Source organism: Emys orbicularis, chromosome 11, assembly GCF_028017835.1.
Source record: "Emys orbicularis isolate rEmyOrb1 chromosome 11, rEmyOrb1.hap1, whole genome shotgun sequence".
Lineage (NCBI taxonomy): Eukaryota > Metazoa > Chordata > Testudines > Emydidae > Emys > Emys orbicularis.
The window spans coordinates 10,226,746-10,245,703 of NC_088693.1; the positions used below are offsets into that span (position 1 = coordinate 10,226,746).

Below are 18,958 nucleotides of genomic sequence, written 5' to 3' on the forward strand. Positions count from 1 at the left end.
TCCAGAGAACAACAGACAGACAGACAAAGGGAATTTCCCCCCCCCCCCTCCCATTTTAAAAAGTTCTAGCCCTCCCATTGGCTCTTTTGGTCTGGTGCCCACTCCCTTCCTTTTACCTGTGGACTTGTTAACCCTTTACAGGTAAAGCAAGTAGAGAACAGCTACTAACAGGGATTTTGTAACTAACTGGCTGGGTGGGTATCCATAAAAGGGAGCTACTCCCTCCCCCCCTTCATTTATCACAAGTGCATTGTTAGTTTGGTTTGTATTGAACTCATTACATTAATTAATGTAAAATGGGGTATTTTGACCCAAGATAACTATATAACATGGCACAATGCCAGTTTCAATATCTTGCTACTTTGTGTTGCTGATAATACCTATGGATATAAATACTAACACTTTCTAAGAATTGGTATGTAATGCCAGTTGCATATGACTCAGATTCAATGTTTTATGCAAAAAATACCAATACATTTCTAATATATATCAATATTTTCAACAGTATTTTAAGTTGTTGGGGTCAACATTTCCTTTTACAAAATCTGTATTCACACTGGGCATCGGGCAGTCAGATTTTCATGGCAGTCCATGGTGTCAACAACTGAATTTAAGTTATGCAATATAATTAAAAATAAATGAATTAAAACTTTCAGCAAGTAAGAACACATCTCTCTACCCAAATATAGGCCATAATATTGAAGAAACAAGCACAGTGAGAGAGGCTAGAAAATTATTTATGCACAAAGGGTAAAATGATAAGACAGTAATTTCTTTACCATAAATAGCATATATTTGATGTGAATAAAGCAGCATGGCCCAGTGGATGATAGAGTTGCTAGGGCCTCTGAAGAACTAGATTTTTATTCCTAGCTTTGGCATTAACCTGCTATGGGACTTTGAGCAAATTATGTCATCTCTCTGTCCCTTGTTTTTTCCTATCTGTAATATTGGAGATAAAGACACTTGCCTTCCTTAAAGTAGTTTGAGATCTACAGATGAAAAGTGCTTTGTAAAGGGTAAGTTTATTATTATGATTATCAACAATAAAAAGCAAGTACAGCAGCAAATGTGTGGCAAAGTCAGTTTGGATCTGAAGTGAGGAACATTTCAAGAATATACCCATAAATGTAACAGTATGAAGCCTCCGTTATTTCATGATCTCTACTCTTTAGCTGAAGGATCACTTACCTGTTCATACAATTTTTAGCTCCTCAAAGTTTGTACTTCAGCTTTAACCACAAGTTTCACTTGCTTTTCTTTTGGGAAATGTTTGGAGCAAATCCAATTTGATCAGATTTCCAGTCACTTTCATAACTATATCAAGATCTAAGAATTTGCTAAGCACACACAGGAATGAAAATTCATCCAATGAACTACCGTATATACTCGTTCATAAGCTGAATATTTTTAGTAAAAAAGGGAAGCACCAGAGAAGGGGGTCGGCTTCTGAACGGGTCTAGAGAGGGAGAGGTGGGACACAGCCCCTCCCCCCAACAGAGGCAGCACAGCCAGCAGAGCCAGAAGGGAAGAGGCGGGGCCAGAGTCTCTCTGCTTCTGGCCACGCTGCCCTCCCCAGCCTCCGAAGCAGCTGCAGCTCCGGGGCTGGCAGGCTGCAGCTGTGCCGCTCGGCCCCGCCCCCCAGAGCAGGCTGTGGTCGCGTCGCCCGGCCCGCCGGAGCAGGCTGCGGCCATGATGCCCAGCCTGCCGTAGCAGCTCCAGCCAGGCCAGAGACATCCTCCCTTGGCCCTCCCCAGATAAGTTGGGAAGGGATGGGATGGGGAGAGTGTGGGGGTCCCAGGCGGGGTCATGTGGGGGATGGTCACAGGGGTTACTCCCCTGGCCCCCAGCTTCTCCCCCCCCAAAAATTTCCCCACCAGTTGCTGTCCCGGCTCATCAGGGTAAGCAGCTGGCGCGCCGGGACACTTTGTTTACTTAGGTTTACCTCCATGCCTGCGGACCTCGAGGTAAACAAACCATCTCAGCCCGCCAGCGGCTTATCCTGATGGCCCGGGAGCCAAAGTTTGCTGACCCCTGAATTATAGGGTCGGCTTATGAACGGGTCATAAAATTTTTCCATTTTTACATATCCATCTTGGGGGGCTCGGCTTATGAATGAACCGGCTTATGGTCGAGTATATACGGTATATTAATGTTATAAATGTACTTTAAAGGGAAATCCTTCCTTTTTATCTTTGCTTCTGTTAAGCAAATTACAATAAAAGTTATGTTGCTTCACAATGGGTCACACTTCTTACAGAAAAGTTAAAGCTGGCTACTTCCCTTATGGTTCTTATCCTTGCTCATGATAGGAATGAAGTTATAAGGAAGTTTTGCTGTTCTACTTTAATAAACTGATTAAAGCTGTGGCAGGATCTGATTTTAGGGCAGAATTTCTCTCATTCAATACATTTTCAGAGTTCAGTAAAATTGACAAAACAGACATCTAGGTGAGGCACCAGCCTATCATCTTAGCACTTGGATTCTAGCATGATTGCCAAATTAGAAACAACTCAGATCTCTAAAGACCTGTTTAAATTCCGTGTTGAGTCCCAAGAGAAAACGAGTTTAGAGCTACCCTCCTTCTTGTTTATCCATAGAAAACCTCTACATGACTTGGCACAGTTTTTCTGCTCCTAAGAGGCCCATTACTGGAATAACCAGGGTACTGGAGGTCAGGATATATTACTCCTGAGGGAATTCTGTCAAACAATTAAAAATTCTGCATCAGAAAAATAAAAATTATGTGCACAATATTTTAAAATTCTGCAACGTTCTGCAAATATTATTTGTCAATAAATAAATGTGGCTCCAGCATGGCAGTGGGGAGCACAGGCCACTGGCTGCATTGAGGTGGGAGATCACCCTGAAGTCCCCACCTCCCCAGCTATAGGGACTCAGCAGTGAGGCTGCACCTGACCCTGACACAGTGCAAGGGCTGGGCCTGCCCCAGAAACACCCCAGGGGCCTGCTTCTCTGCGCCATGCGCATCAGGTGTGGGTAGGCAGGCTGTGCCCAGCAGGATCCAGGTGTGGGGTGAGAGATTTCCGTGTGGGGCAATCTGGGTGCGGGCGGCTCAGTGGGAGATCTGGATGCACAGGGGCGCGTTGGGGGGTTTCAGGTGCAGGGGCAATAGGACTCTGCAAAGGATCCAGGTGAAGGTGGTTGGGGATCAGTGGGGGGGTCTGGGTGTGGGGAGATGGGGCTCAGTGGGGGGAGTCTGGATGATGGAGTGGGGCTTGATGGGGTGGGGATCCAGGTGCAGCTGGTTGGGGCTCAGTGGGGTGGAGGTCTGTGTGTGGGAGGCTCATTGGGGGGATCTAGGTTTAGGGGGGTAGAGCATGTCAGGGTGAGTGTTCAATGAGCCTGCTTAATGGGGGAACCCCAGCTGCTGCCGAGGAGACGCCGCATACCAGGCTCCTGCTTCCCCCCATGATTCCCCTATCACCTTTTCTTCCTCATCTCATCCCCCTCCCCTCACTCACACGTTCCCTTTCTCCTGCCCTATTCCACTCCCCCTTTCATCCCCACTGCCTCTTCCCCCCTTTCCCTCAGTTTCAATATCTTGCTACTTTGTGTTGCTGATAATAGCTATGGATATAAATACTAACACTTTCTAAGAATTGGTATGTAATGCCAGTAAATAAAACAGAAAATATCATATTGCCTCTATATAAATCCATGGTATACCCACATCTTGAATACTGCATGCAGATATGGTCGCCCCATCTCAAAAAAAATATGTTGGAATTGGAAAAGGTTCAGAAAAGGGCAACAAAAATAATTAGGCGAATGGAACGGCTGCTATATAAGGAGAGATTAAGAAGACTGAGACTTTTCAGAGACGACTAAGGGGGGGTATGATAGAGATCTATAAAATTATGACTGGTGTGAAGAAAGTAAATAAGGAAGTGTTATTTACTCCTCCTCATAACACAAGAACCAGGGGTCACCAAATGAAATTAATAGGCACCAGGCTTAAAACAAAGAAAAGGAAGTATTTTTTCACACAGCATACAGTCAACCTGTAGAACTCTTTGCCAGAGGATGTTGAGAAGGCCAAGACTATAACGGTTCAAAAAAGAACTAGAAGAATTAATGGAAGATAGGTCCATCAGTGGCTATTAGCCAGGATGGCCAGGGATGGTGTCCCTAGCCTCTTTGCCAGAAGCTGGGAATGGGTGACCGGATGGATCACTTGATGATTACCTGTTCTGTTCATTCCCTCTGGGGCACCTGGCATTGGCCAGTGTCGGAAGACAGGATACTGGGCTAGATGGACCTTTGGTCTGACTCAGTATGGCCATTCTTACATTAGTATGTTAGTTAATAGCTGCTTAATATACACAGAGATCTATATAGATCCTAAAAATACCAAGTACTCTATCACAGTTGCTTTAAAAAACCCCGATTCTATTATTTCTTAATGACTAGAGCTTGCTAATGTAAGTGTCTTGAGCACATGTCTTAGCACACTGCTCTTTTCCCAGTTAATTACTTTTCACAGGAAAGGGCAAGTGCTCTTCTGATATGATATATGTCATGCAGATGAAGTACAGTTCTGGTGTGTATTTTTATCCAAGCAGACATTAATTAGTTGTTTACCCTGTTTTTGGAACAAGAGAGTGAGGAAGAAATGTTAGCTTTTGTGCTGGTACTTACACTTGTCTGCATTCTGCACCATTGATGGTAGTCAGAGTTTCTTAATTAAAAAAGCATTTAGTGTAATTTTAACATCAGTTCTTTTAAACTATAAAAGAAATCATGGGACTCTTTAATGATGATGCAGTCTGAAGTCCTGTTATGAGAAGTAAATGGACTCCATTTTATAGCTGGCACTCACTCTGCCATAGTAGCTTTGTCACCCCTTGAGCTGGTATTTTAGGCACTGTACTCACTACAGTATGTTAAATAAAAGGCCAAACCCACTTCTGGACTACCATTTATCTGACTTCTTCCAATAAATTTTTCTTGCAGTGTATATTTTATTTATGACTTTCTATATAGTCGACCAAATTGGATTTGTTACTTTTAAACGCTGAATTGTTGCAGTAAAATTATTTATTATATTTACAGCACTCAGGAGTTTTAGATGCTTTATACTACCATAACATGGAAATGTTGTCATTAAAGTGTGGTTACAGTTAGAGACGTGATTATACATATGTTATTGGAGGCTTCCAGATTTTTAATACTGTCATTTCCACATCCATTTTTTCTTAGTTCACAAGTTAAAAGATATATTTTCTTACTGCAAATCCTGTAAATTCATCCTGGGATCTACAACACGCCCTGTTCTTTCTGCCTTTAACATTGATCCAGTTGCTTTGACTTTTTTAATATTTTTTTAGATTTTAAAGTGCATGTGTTTTATGATATGTTATATTTTAAGTGTTTATGCAGTGTCCCAAGAGCTTTGTGATTGAAAAGGGTATATATAAATATGATCTATAACTAAGGCTATGTTTTAGTCACGGGTATTTTTAGTAAAAGTCATGGACAGGTCACGGGCAGTAAACAAAAATTCATGGCCCGTGACCTGTCCATGACTTGTACTGTACACCCGACTAAAACTTGGGGCACTGCGGGGGCTCTGGGGCAGGGGGTGGCCTGGGGGAGCCACTGCTGCTGGGGGAAGAAGTGGGGGGCTGACGGAGCTGGCAGGCTCCCTACCCGGCTCCACGCGGCTCCCGGAAGCAGTCGGCATGTCCCTGCGGCCCCTACCTAGATGGATTTGGAGGCGCGACCAGGGGGGCTCCGCGTGCTGCCCCTGCCCCAAGCGCCTGCTCCGCAGCTCCCATTGGCCAGGAACTGCAGCCAATAGTAGCTGCGGGGGCAGTGCCTGCAGGCAGAGGCAATGCGCAGAGCCGCCTGGCCACGCCTCTGCCTAGGAGCCTGCCCCCACACCCACAGTAAACGCCACCCAGAGCCCTCACCCCCTCCCGCACCCCAAGCCCAACCCCTTGCATCAGTCCTGAGCCCCCTCTCATGCCCAAACTCCTGCTGGGGGGAGAGGGGTGTGGTGGCCCGAGACTGGCCCAGCAGTGGTCGGTGCGCCTGAGCTGCTCAGGCGGCCCCCAGGCCAGCTGCACCGGCTGCTGCAGAAGTCCCGGAAGTCCCGGAAAGTCACAGAATCCATGACTTCTGTGACCTCCATGACAGACTCGCAGCCTTATCTATAACTATTATTCACAGCAGTAAAGATTCTGAAGTCAGTACAGCTGACACTTTTTGGTATTGGGTGAATGAGGCAGAGAAGAACCCACTTTGCACTTCTATGTGGTGGTTGCCAGCATTAAAATACTTATAATTTTCAGAGATGCCAAATGATGGCATGTTGAAATACTGCAGCATTTCCCTACAGTTACTGCTACAATGAGGGCCACGTAAGTTCCTACTTAGATAGGCCATTGGAATAGGAAAATGCAATGCTATCTACTCTGATAATGAAATACACCAGTATCTTGGCTAATGCTGTGGTGATTGAGGGTAAATGTCTTTCAAGGTGACATGTTGACTCTGCATTGCTCACTGTAATATAAAAATGTGTGTTTGTCACTAAAGCAAACAAAAGTGACTTGGAAAACATACAGGATATAGATTAGTTGAATAAGAAGGTGCTATTTGGAAAATTCTGTAGACAACTCCATCCCACCTGGTGCTTATGAGAGGAGCTGAAGCTTTTTGCCTCCAAACTCAGGGACTATCTTAGTTACTTTACCATGCCATCCTTTTCTTCAGCAGAATCAGCATTAGGACCTTTTGTAATTTCATAGGAACTCACTATAGCAAACTCATTCGGTCCTCTGCTGGAGATGTACAGCTTGTCCTGGAGCAAACCTGATTATATTAGAGCCTCCCAAGTCATGTAGCTTGTGCCTTAGTGTTCAACACTGGTGCTCACTATTCAGTTAGCAATGATTGATTTCTTTTCCATCTTAGAGTTGTTTGAGATTTAGGGCAGGTCTACATTACAAATTTACATTGGCGCAGCTGCACCACTATAGTGTGTCTGGTGCGGATGCTCTAAGCAGTCAGGAGAGAGCTCTCCCATCAGCTTAATAGCTCCACTTCAGTGAGAGGCAGTAGCAGTGTCAGCGGGAGAAGCTCTCCTGCCAACATAGTGCTGTCTACACAGGAGGGCTGGGGGTCCGTGTTAAAGTTGGTATAACTATGTCACTCAAGGTGTGGATTTTTCACACCCCTGAGTGACATAGTTAGACTGAAGTAAGTGTGTAGTGTAGAACAAGCCGCACTGTAGGAACACAGTTCTCAAAGTTCATGAGAACTGGTTGGCTAAATTACAAGTATTTAAAATTTGGGGCAAAATTTCTCAAAAACTGTATGGTTAATGTATTTTCACCATCTGAAGTTCTTCCCAATAGTTACTAGTTCCTTATATATTTTCTCTTTGGAAAGTACTAGAGAATCTCACTTTAATTCTAAATAGGTGTCCATAGATTTATCCAGCTGAATTTTTGGGGGAGAAAAGACCTGTCTCTGTTGGTTTCTATTCTGATATTGCAGCTTCAAAAGCCACTACCAGATCCTTTTTTGCTGGTATCAAAAAAGATTAAAATAGTTAGCTACAAATTAGAAAACTGAATCAATGATGGCTGCTTATTTAACAGGGATTAGAGAACTGCGAAAGCAAGAGGCTGTGCTACTGGATGGAACCAGGACTTGTGCGAGAGATTTACTAACTTCAAAATATCAATGAGAGTTTGCAGCAGGTTCTGTGGATATCATGGCAGCGGAATTACTCATTCAATTTCAGATACAAGAGCCTGTTGGCGTCAGGATACTAAATTTTGTTCTCACTCTTTGAGAACTCTGAACTTATCTTGGAACAGTTCCTCTGACTTTCATCCTCCAGCTGGTTATAAAAGAATTTACAGGAGCTGGAAAAGCTTTTACGGTTTCTCATAGAGAGAGAGACAGTGACATCCAGGCCTTTTAAAAACGTATAGAGGCCAGCCTGATCAGTCCCCTTCCAAAGTTTTGCCACTATATCATCTTCCTGGCAGCTTTTTCTGCTCCCCTCCTCCCTCTCCTTTTCCAGGCAAAATCCCTGGAATTTGTGTTCTGCCAAAACGTCTCTGTGTTTTGGCAGAACCGCATCAAATGATTGAGCTGATGAATAGGCATTTCTACTGTATTTCCTAAGGCCTTGTTTTCTGCCTTTCATTATACCTCATATTTTGACAAATGGTGAATTTTTTTAAGCCAAGTCTCCTGCTTACTAACAACTTCTCAGTTGAGAAATTGAGCAATGCTTAATTTAAGATGAAGTACAGCTTTCTCAATTCTCCACTTTCCATGATGGATTTTTTAATGTAGTATAGTTTCAGTTTTCATATGTCATCCTTCTGCTACAGCACAGGGTAAAGATACCTTAAAATTTGAAATCTTTTCCTAGCAATTGGGTGACTTTTTGCATCCCAAGGATGTTTCTTTTCATATCACCAGAGCTCTTACAGAACCGCCAAGCAATATTCTAGACATTTTATTTGTTCTTTTCAGTCTTAATATTTCTTCTAGCTAATGCTTTCCCTTACATATTTGCTTTTCCTTTGATAGGTCTCTTCATGTCACTGAGGCTCCAGTTCAGAAAACCATCATTATTCAGGACTGCTCTTAAACACATGACTAAGTCCCATTGAAATCAGTGCTTTCTTGATTTGGATCCTTAGAGTTACTGAATGAAAAGAAAAATGTTTTATTTCTGCATAGCTTTAGAAAAATCTAGATTTCCTAGCTAAAATATCTATACTAGCATGAAACTGGAAGAAGTGCGGTGACATCAGAAGTCACAGAACAAAATACCCCAGCCAATTAAAGAAATTGCCATATTCTAATATTATGCATCCTGGATGAAAAATCAGAGTCCTGCAATGACAAATAACCTACTCTTTCAACTAGAGCAGGCTTTCTCAAACTGGAGGTCGGGGCCCCTCAGGGGGTTGCGAGGTTATTACATGGGGGGTCGTGAGCTGTCTGCCTCCACCCCAAACCCTGTTTTGCTTCCAGCATTTATAATGGTGCTAAATATACAAAAAAGTGTTTTAATTTATAAGGGGGGTTCGCACTCAGAGGCTTGCTATGTGAAAGGGGTCACCAGTACAAAAGTTTGAGAACCACTGAACAAGAGGCTAATCCTGCAGTGCCTTGGTATCTGGTAGATCATTAGTAGTATTTGTCTGGAAAGTGAAAACAAAAATTAGTTCTGACCTTTGGAACTGAGAGTCAAAACGTTAATTTCCAGTTCATTTCTGATTCAGTACAGTAATTGTTTCTGCTCTAATTGAGTATAAAACAGTTATTGTTCACTTTGGAGGTAACTCAACCTAGATGTCTCTTTGCATAAATATTTTTTCCAATGTTTTCTGTTTTCTGATATTTGGTAAACATACTCCAAATCACTCAGTGTATCTTCAGGAATTCAGTTTGTATCCAAATAAAAATTGCTGACATGATCAAACCAAAAATAAATGCTGACTACTAACAGAGAGACATTATACACTATATGATGCACAGAGGTAAAAATAGGTCTGATTCTCCTTTGTCTTCCAGTTACTTAAGCATTAATATCCTGGGCATCTTTTGTTTGAAATATGATAGCAAAATGCTACTATGAAACTAAACCACTGTTTTTGTTTTTTGTTGTAGCTACACTATACACATCCTGTATCTTGCTCGGAGTATTCCTGAATAGTAGCATACCTATATTCTTTGAGCTTTTTGTGGAGACGGTCTACCCTGTTCCAGAAGGAATTACATGTGGTGTTGTCACCTTTTTGAGTAACATGTTTATGGGAGTGCTTTTGTTTTTTCTCACATTTTACCATACAGGTAAGAAATATGAGCTATTTACTAAATGTAATTCTCTGTGAAGACATTCTGTAAGGGGTCTATTTTGGCACCAGTGGGAGGAGGATTTACATACCAAACTCCCATTAATGCTAATTCTGTGCATAAATCTGCTGCACATCAGTGGGAGAAAAGGCCTGTAATTGTTTGTCTTTACATGCATGCCAATCGAAGAATGAAATCCTTTAGTTAGAAAACAGATATCCAGACTTTGCATAGAACTCACCGCAGCAGGAAGCTATTGAGATAAACATGATGGTTAGATTTTTACAAAGAACTGGATAATGTTCTGGCCATTAATAACATTTGTAGCTATGCTAGATAAAATAACAATAAAGCTAATCCAATCTCATGCTTCAGGGTATAAACTGCTCGCCGGTGGTGGGCAGAAAAGAATTTCTCCTTCGTCCCCGCAATGTTTATCATTGAACACATGGTTGGGTGAATTATTGATGGCGGGAGAGAGTTACCTTCACAAGATATTGGCCACTGCTCTGAGTCAGAATACGGCAATAGATGATGTGTAGTGGTCTAATATGCTAAGATAGTCCTTTGTGTTGATATTTCCAACAAATTCTTTATAGATCCTTTATTATTTTCATCTCTTGTGTATTATTTATTTGCTCACATAATGTGTCATTGTAATTTTGAGTGGTATATCTTGCAGATTATATTTGCATTTAGATACGAGTTACTGTGCTAACAATATGAAAATCTAGATAAGTTTAGAATAAAACCCTGCAACCTCACTAATTCTTCTTTTTAAAGTTACAAATTGCTATTTTTATATGTAGAAATCAGCAAGGTTAATTTTTCTTTCTTGGTACAAGAAGAATACTTTCAACCAAAATGTTTGTAGTTTGCTTTGTAAATATAAAACCTTATATGAATTCTAAGTTTAATTGTCAAGACATCTCTTAATTAAAATGTTATGTTCCCAGCCAAGAGGAAAGTGGTAAACTTCACAGTAAACTGTATTTTGACATTAAAAATATTAGATTATTGGCCAGACTCAGATGTCTCTGGTTTTCTACCTACAATTAATTGTGAAAAGGAATAACTGTAAATTCATTCTACCTTCTAACTACTATTTTGTAGGTGCAAGCTGATAGAAATTTAAACTATCGTTTGTGGCCTGGAAATTAAAAACCAGTTTTTCAAACATGGGCCTGTATCTACCAGTTAAAAGTGATTTGATGTTTGTTTAGGAAACTCGTTCAAATTGCAATGATTTAATCAAATCTATATTGAGAATAGTAGTGGATGTGAACTGATTTAACACAAATACGATTGTTTCCAATATTCACAAATGAGTTGGCAAGATGAAAGAAAACAAATTTGAAATATTTTCAGTGTACTTCTAAATGAGAGTGAAAGTCCAGTGTTATGAATTCATTTTCCATTGAGTATTAGGCTAGTACATTGTACCAAATCAATGGGTCTGAGGTCATTTTACTAAAAATAATTATTATAGTATTCTACAGTAATACCTCAAAACATGGCAGTAACATGTTGGATAAATCACAGTTTTGGATCATTATTTAGAATACTCTAGTACTTTTTTCCATAAAGAATGTCAATAAATACACGTGAATGCAAACATGAAAAAAGCATAAGCTGTAGTCTTTTTTGCCAAAGGAAGAAGCACTGAGTTACACTGTCATCTTCAAGATAATGCAGTCTCAATGATGGAGTGTCTCAAATTATTAAAAGCGTGATCATTTATATGATCTCTAAGGGTTGATCAATGTCCATTTGATTAAATTACTGGCTATGTTACCAAAACAAAAATCCATTGAAAATGGAAAATGATTTTGTAATAAAAATGCTTCCTTTTTAAAATCAGTCTTTTCTCCTCTGATTTTCATACATCTTTTCCTGTCATTCCAGCTGAAGTGCAGTAGAATTCTAGGCCTCTCTGTCTCACTTTCAAATCATATAATCAGTCACTAGTTTTCATTCTGATGTCTCCCCTCTCCTCATATTCTGATATTAGTGTCCCAATTATTAAGGCTATTGGGGAGACAGTCCTTAGAGTTTTCTAAGACTGAAGTTTTCTAAGACTGAAGATTCTGATCCAGATGATTAGAATGTGAGATGTAGAATCCTTTATCTAACTTCTTAGCACTGTATTCTAGTATCAAAAGCCCAGTCTCTGCATATTGTTTCATGTTTTCTTCAGTGTTCTATTTTTTTTAAACTTTGGACTTTTTATGATGTGTTAGCATGAATTGACTAGTGCTCTACTGATTTTTGTAGTACAAAAAGAGAAAGTTTAAAATAGGTCATAAAATTCTCAGCCTTTTTAGATGTTTGGTTTAGATTATATTCAGTCTAGTTAAGCACAAGTATAGCTTTCTGAGGAAAATGTTAGAGAGGCATGTTTCTGATAACTTCTGGGAATACAGCAGTCCTACTTAAACCAACGAAGAGTTTTACTGAGGCACGTCTAAGTTTACTACAATAATAGAGACAGGGTTTTTAGGGGGTGGGTTTTGTACTGCCATTTTCTGGGGTTTGGTTTCTCGAGCTTTCTGATGTTGTGTTTTTGAATTCCAGAACACACATTGTGCTTTACCTTTAGCCATATGAATTATGGATTAAACTAAGCAGCATTGCTGGAGCCTTTAATATGATTACTAAACCGTAAGAGAGCATTTAGAATTCTGTAGAAATATTGAATGAGGCAAAAGACCATCTCCAGTAGAACTGATGCTTCTTCAGTAACTTATGTCAGAGACAAAATACTAAAACAAAAGGAATTGCTATGCCTTTGCTTTCTGATTAAAATGGCTAAACTAATAATTAAATATTGATCAGTGGGGAGGATTCTTCAAACCTACAAGACACACGCTCTTAAGAGCTCTTACCCATTACATTTAATGGTTACAAAGAGGTCTCTTGAGAGTTTGTTCTGGGACCTTTATAACTTGGATAGTTTTACTGCACAAAAGTTTCTGTTGAGAAATTAGCTTTCCATGTCCAAACTGTGTAGCTGAACTAATGCATAATCAAAGTGCTGTTTATTATCCTTTTCATATTTTAGCCAGTAGAAATCTAAGGGCTTGGGTACACTAACAACCAGACCATGGCATGATAGGGTGTGAAACTATCCAGCTCTAGCTGGGTATATCCTGCCATGTGTTAACAGTTTGCTAGAGCACTTTGAGCTAGTTCTGTTTCAGAGAGGACTAGATCAAAGTGCTCTAATTAATGGTTAACGTGTCACCATGGTGTATGTGAATAGTTAGGCTATGGCAGTTTCCCATGGTGTATGTAATCGTTTGTGTAGACAAGTCCTACGAAACAATAAGACTGCTATTTAAGGTTGATTTTCTTTTCCCTACTGTCATCACTGAAAAAGTTTGTAGATGACTCAAAAATTGTGGGAGTGGCAAATAATGAAGAGGACAGAGATCACTGATTCAGAGCAATCTGGATCACTTGGTAAACTGGGCGGAAGCAAATAATATGCGTTGTAATATGGCTAAATGTAAACGTATACATCTAGGAACAAAGAATGTAGGCCATACTTGGAGGGATGGGGGGGTTTCTGTTCTAGGAAGCAGTGACTCTGAAAAAGATATGGTGGATCATGTCATGGTGGATAAGCTGAACATGAGCTTCCAGTGTGATGTTGTGGCCCAGAGAGCTAATGCGATCTTGGGATGTACAAACAAGAGAATCTTTAGTAGGAGTAGAGAGGTTATTTTAACTCTGTATTTGGCACTGCTGTGACCACTGCTGGAATACTGTGTCCAGTTCTGGTTTCCACAGTTCAAGAAAGATGTTGATAAATTGGAGAGGGTTCAGAGGAGAGCCATGAGAATGATTAAAGGATTAGAAAACATGCTTTATAGCGATAAACTCAAGGAGCTCAATCCATTTAGCTTAACAAGGAGAAGGTTATGAGGTGACTTGATTACAGTCTATAAGTATCTACATGGGGAACAAATATTTAATAATGGCCTCTTCAGTGTAGCAGAGAAAAGCATAACGTGATCCAATGGCTGGAAGTTAAAGCGACACAAATTCAGACTGGAAATAAGGCATACATTTTTAACAGTGAGAGTAATTAACCATTGGAACAATTTACCAAGGGTCATGGTGAATTCTCCATCACTGACTGTTTTTAAATCAATATTGGTTCTTTGAGTGATGGTCCCTATAGTATTCCACTCAGGGTTATACGCATGCACTCGGAGCCAGAGCTTTTCAAAATAGCAGTGTCCACTGGTCCACACGTGCCATGAGGTGGAGCCTCATGGTTTCGACTGAAGTGATAAAGGGTCAGGCAGACCGACCACGGCCTCAGTTCCTTCTCACCACTGCATGGTCTGAGTCAGAGCCCCTTCTGTTCTCTTGTCTCTTTCCTAATTTCAGGAGAAAAGACTGTTTTATTCTTGTATAGTTAGTGTTTTGTTATTTTTGTAGTAGTTTTAGTGGTAGTTTAGGACTTTAAGGATTTTGGGATGCCGTTTTTGCCGGTTTCCTGCCCTCTTCTCCATCAGCACCCACACCTGGGTACTGGATTATGTCGAAGATGCCAGGGTTCAAGATCTGCACTTCCTGCCCTTGCTCATTTCCCATCAGTGACTAGCACCAACGCTGCCTTTGCTGCTTGGCGAAGCCCAAGTCGCATCCAGGTGCAGTATCTGTCTCTCCTTCCTGCCCATACGCAGGAAGGCCGGGCTCTCCATCTCAAGAAACACCTCACAGATGTCGCCATGAGGCCGCGGTTGGATCCAGGCTGGGGAACCCCTCTCTCCCTGTATATTGACCTGAGTATCAAGGAGTGCACCTCCTACTGTGGCATTCCAGTCCGGTTCCGCTGGTACCAGCACTACGGACCCCGTGCCGGGGCCTAGCCGTGAGGCAAGGAAACGTGCATAAGCATGACAGTAAGTCTTCCTCAAGACCCATGAAGGACTCTGCATTCTCCATGGGTTCTAGCCATGGAGAAGTGGCGCATTCCATGGCATGTAAACGTGACAAGAAGTCACATAGAATCTTGGATCCTCTGATCCCAGTTACCGAACTGCGTACCCCTTCCGGATCGATACCCCCAAAGTCACGGGAATCATTGGTTCAGAGGCAATCCTCCATTCTGGCCCTGGTTCTGGCCCCAGCTCTGTCTGTGGAGTGCATGCTGCTGAAACTAGGGAAGCTCAAGTCAGCTCTTGGTCCTCATGAGCTGTTTGACATAGATGAGGTGAGGTCCCATGTCTCCTGGTGCGTCACCTCATCAGAGATGCCACTCCCCAGCTTTGGACTTGCTGCCTTCGGGTCATGTTCCTGAGCATTCTCCTGAGCCTCACATGGTTCCAACTGACATATGTAGGGCAGCCACATGGAGTTCAGCACATATCTTTTCTTCCCATTATGCCCTAGTGCAAGACTCTGCGATGCATGCCTCATTCGGTGCGGCTGTTCTCCGTTCCACAATGCCATCTTCTTCCTTGCACCCTCCCAACTGGATACTGCTTGTCAGTCACCCTCAGTGGAATACAATAGGACCTTCACTCGAAGAAGAAGAGAACTTCCAGTTACCTGTAACTGGAGGTTCTTTGAGGTGTGTTGTCCCTGTCTGTATTCCAATCCTGCCCTCCTTCCCCTCTGCTGGGGATCTATTCGATTTGCAGTGGAAAAGGAACTGAAGGTGCAATCAGTGTGCCCCACCCTTTATCACGTTGGTCGAAACCATGAGGCAGAGCAAGGGCGCATGCGCAGACCAATGGACACTACTACTTTGAAATCTCCAGCTCCGGGTGCATGGCCCATGCGTATAACTCTCAGTGGAATACAGATAGGAACTACACATCTCAAAGAACCTTCATGTACAAGTAAGTAACCTCATATTTTTCTAAAAGTTCTGTTCTAGGAGTTATTTTTGGGGAAGTTCTGTGGCTTGTGTTATACCACAGGTCTGACTAGATGATCATAATGGTGTCCTTTGGCCTTAGAATCTATGAAAGGTGAATGAATAAGTTATTAAATTAATTAACGGTATTGAGGTTTTAAAAAAAGAAATCCATAACATCTCATAAAATATTTCATCCACCTGTCAATCCCATGCATTGTTACTGTTTTGCTATTAGAGCAGAGCTAGCTCAAAGCCATCAGTTAAACTTTTAGTTTCCAGTATTTAAGTCCTGATTGCTTTGACGGTGGAGATGTTATATGAACTTCTGAAACTGCATTTTTTGTTTTGTTTTACAGAGTTGTCCTGGTTCAACTGGTGCCTCCCAGGATCATGTTTGCTCAGCCTACTCCTTATTCTGTGCTTCAGGGAATCCTATGATAGACTTTATCTTGATGTCGTTGTCTCAGTTTAATAGCACAGAACTGACAGAGTTTTGAAAGAGACTGGAAATCGATACTGCATTCTGCAAATTGCTTGGAATTGCACAGTTGTATGGCGGAAAAAGCAAAGAAACTACAAAATTTTAAATGTGGTTTTACCAGACTACGAAGATATTTTTTTAAAACATCTCTTGACTTGATCTTTATTACTGACTTGATAAACAGTGTGGTACTTCAGTTGGGAATAAGAGTATCCTAAAATACACAAGTGGACTATATCTGATGTGTATATTCTAAAGTCAGAACTGTGATACGTTATTTAAAAAACAATACTTGCAGCTATTAAGTGTACAGATTTTCTGTGCCAATTCAAACCACTTAAAGAGATGCCAAGGTACCAGTAATCTTTCCATCTTCTATCAGAATACGAATAGTGAATAACCTTTTTTTTAAAAATCTATAACTTAAATAGGTAACACATTTAAATATTAAAAGGCCAGCAAACATATAAGCTAAAATAATATGGTTTTCCTGCACTACATTATGTTCTAATAAAGCCATTTCTGGTAAGACTTTGGTACCCGAGTTTTCAACCATATTGACTAATCTTAGCAGTCCTTGCCCTGTTGTTAGAAATCTTTAACTTTCACTCCAGAACAAGTGTGCACTGAATGATAAGTGCAGTTTTAGTTACACAGTAGTTGCCACTAAAAGTCACCTTAGCTGACAGTAGCACTGAAATTCTGCAGTTTTTCCATATGCTTAGAATAGGAAAGAACAATGGTATCTCAGATGTCTCTGTTGATAAATGTTGATGATGTAATGGCCACCACTATACTTCTCTTTCATCTCCAGTTAATACTGTGAACCCCAATTTCATGCCACTAAATAATGTAGGTGTGTAGGGCCAAATCCCCAGTAAGTTTAGCTTTAGTAAAGGTTTTGGGGTTTGGGCTGTAGTGCATGTGTGTTTTTAAGATTAGTTTACAATTATGGGTACTAAGTAATGTTTTTTAAATATCCAGTTCTTTATAAGTGGCATTTTTCTGAAATGTCTTTGGACTTTGTGAGGTGCCCTTGTTAGCAGCGAAATGACACATCATGTGGAATATTTTGTTTCATGAGTCCATGAATTTTGGAATAACCTGGGAAGTACTGTGCCAAGCAGAAAATTGTGGTCAGTCTGGCCCTTACTTGAACAGAGATACTTAAGAGACTTTAAGTAGTTTTTTAACTCAATTTTGAACTGATTAGTAATTTCTGAATTCTTATCATTCATTTCAAAAATATTTACGGCGTTTCCATTCTGAGTATGTTCCTGTACTCTGTGTAATGTGTGTGTGTGCACATGTATATATGTACAGATGTGTGTGTGTATAATATTTATATGTTGTATATAATTATATAATATATAAATATTGTATGTAGAGTGTGTTTATAGGTTTATTTAAAAATTATGTCTTTGGATGGTGGTATGCCACTGTTTGAACTTAAGCTATCATTTCAGTGAATGAAGTTGCACGCATATACCAACTGTGACATGAGTTTTATTTCACTGGGTGAATGTCTTTTCTTAATGTAGCTATTTGATATAGAGGGATATGTACATGTTTGAGGGCGTTGGCATGTAATGTTCTGCTTCAGTGAGAAATCTGAATCAAACGCACTCCACTCCTGTGAGGGGCTCTGCTCTGCCACTCCTGAGTAATACAGCCACTGTAACTCTCAAAAATAAAAGCTGAACTGTGCACTACCCTTCAGCTATGTATCCATTTGTTCTGTCTGCTCTCTGTAGAGAGTGAATATTTTATTGACATTTTAAATTCAAAATTGTATTCATGCAGTAAAATGAAATAAGTTATTTCACATCATCTGCTTTTATTGTTTTCAGTGAAATGGGCATATTTACCATAGCAAGTATGGGATGTTGTGACCTTGTTTATTGGCTACATCAGCTATTACAAGATCAGAGTTATTCCTTGAAAGGCACTAGTCAGACAATGGAGCTATCTGTATTGAGATATCCTAAATAAATTTAATCAGCATGTTCAAGCTGCTGAAGAAAACTGGCAAAGTACAGTTGGACATATCCTTTTACTGTCTTCATCAGTTGATTGGTACAAAGGTGTTAACCATCCAGCTTTCTTGGTTATGTTCTACTATATTTAGCAAAAGCCACCACTTTACAGTTCTTACTCAACCAGCATTCCCATTTGAGCCTGATGGAGCTTTTGCCTGAGGAAGAACTACAGGAGCAGATCCCAATTATATAAAGAAGTTCTCCCATAGGTAAGAGTCTGCTGCTATGATAAATAGAAATGAATTTTCAGACTTGAGGACTTCATCAGATCAACATATCTTTGGGTGGCAGGTGGGGGAGAATGTGTTGAAGGACAGAGGGTGGGGGAAATATAAAATGTGGCTTTGTTAGAGTTAGAATGCACTTTGACATGATCTTTAAAATAGCTCAGATCTTCATTTGACTACACAAAAAGCATTCTCCCCCACTGAATCCAAGCTAGCAGCCCTTACTCAGGTAGAAATCCAACCGAAGCCAATGAGAGTTTGCCTGACTAACAATTACCAGAGCAGGCTACCTGTTAGTATTTTTGACTTTGTAAAGGTAAATGTTATCTTGGTTAATCAGGTCTCACTGAAAGAGACAATGGGAGGGTTTTAAATATTGCTTATATATTAATATTGAGTAGTCCCAGAAAAGATTCAGAAATGAAATATAAAATATTTCATATTTATTATTTAGCAGTAAAAAAGCACATCAGTTTTT

General features: G+C 40.6%; 1 protein-coding gene across 1 annotated transcript in view; it reads left to right on the top strand.

Annotated features, from left to right (window-relative positions):
• The window catches only part of SLC49A4 (solute carrier family 49 member 4), a 126,852-nt gene extending 109,000 nt beyond the window's left edge, over window positions 1-17,852 (top strand). Inside the window, exons 8-9 of the mRNA XM_065413480.1 lie at window positions 9,670-9,852; window positions 16,090-17,852. Of these exons, the coding sequence (XP_065269552.1) occupies window positions 9,670-9,852; window positions 16,090-16,205 (299 nt within the window). The 3' untranslated portion in view covers window positions 16,206-17,852. The remainder of the gene's footprint in view (window positions 1-9,669; window positions 9,853-16,089) is intronic.
• Window positions 17,853-18,958: the final 1,106 nt, after the last annotated feature.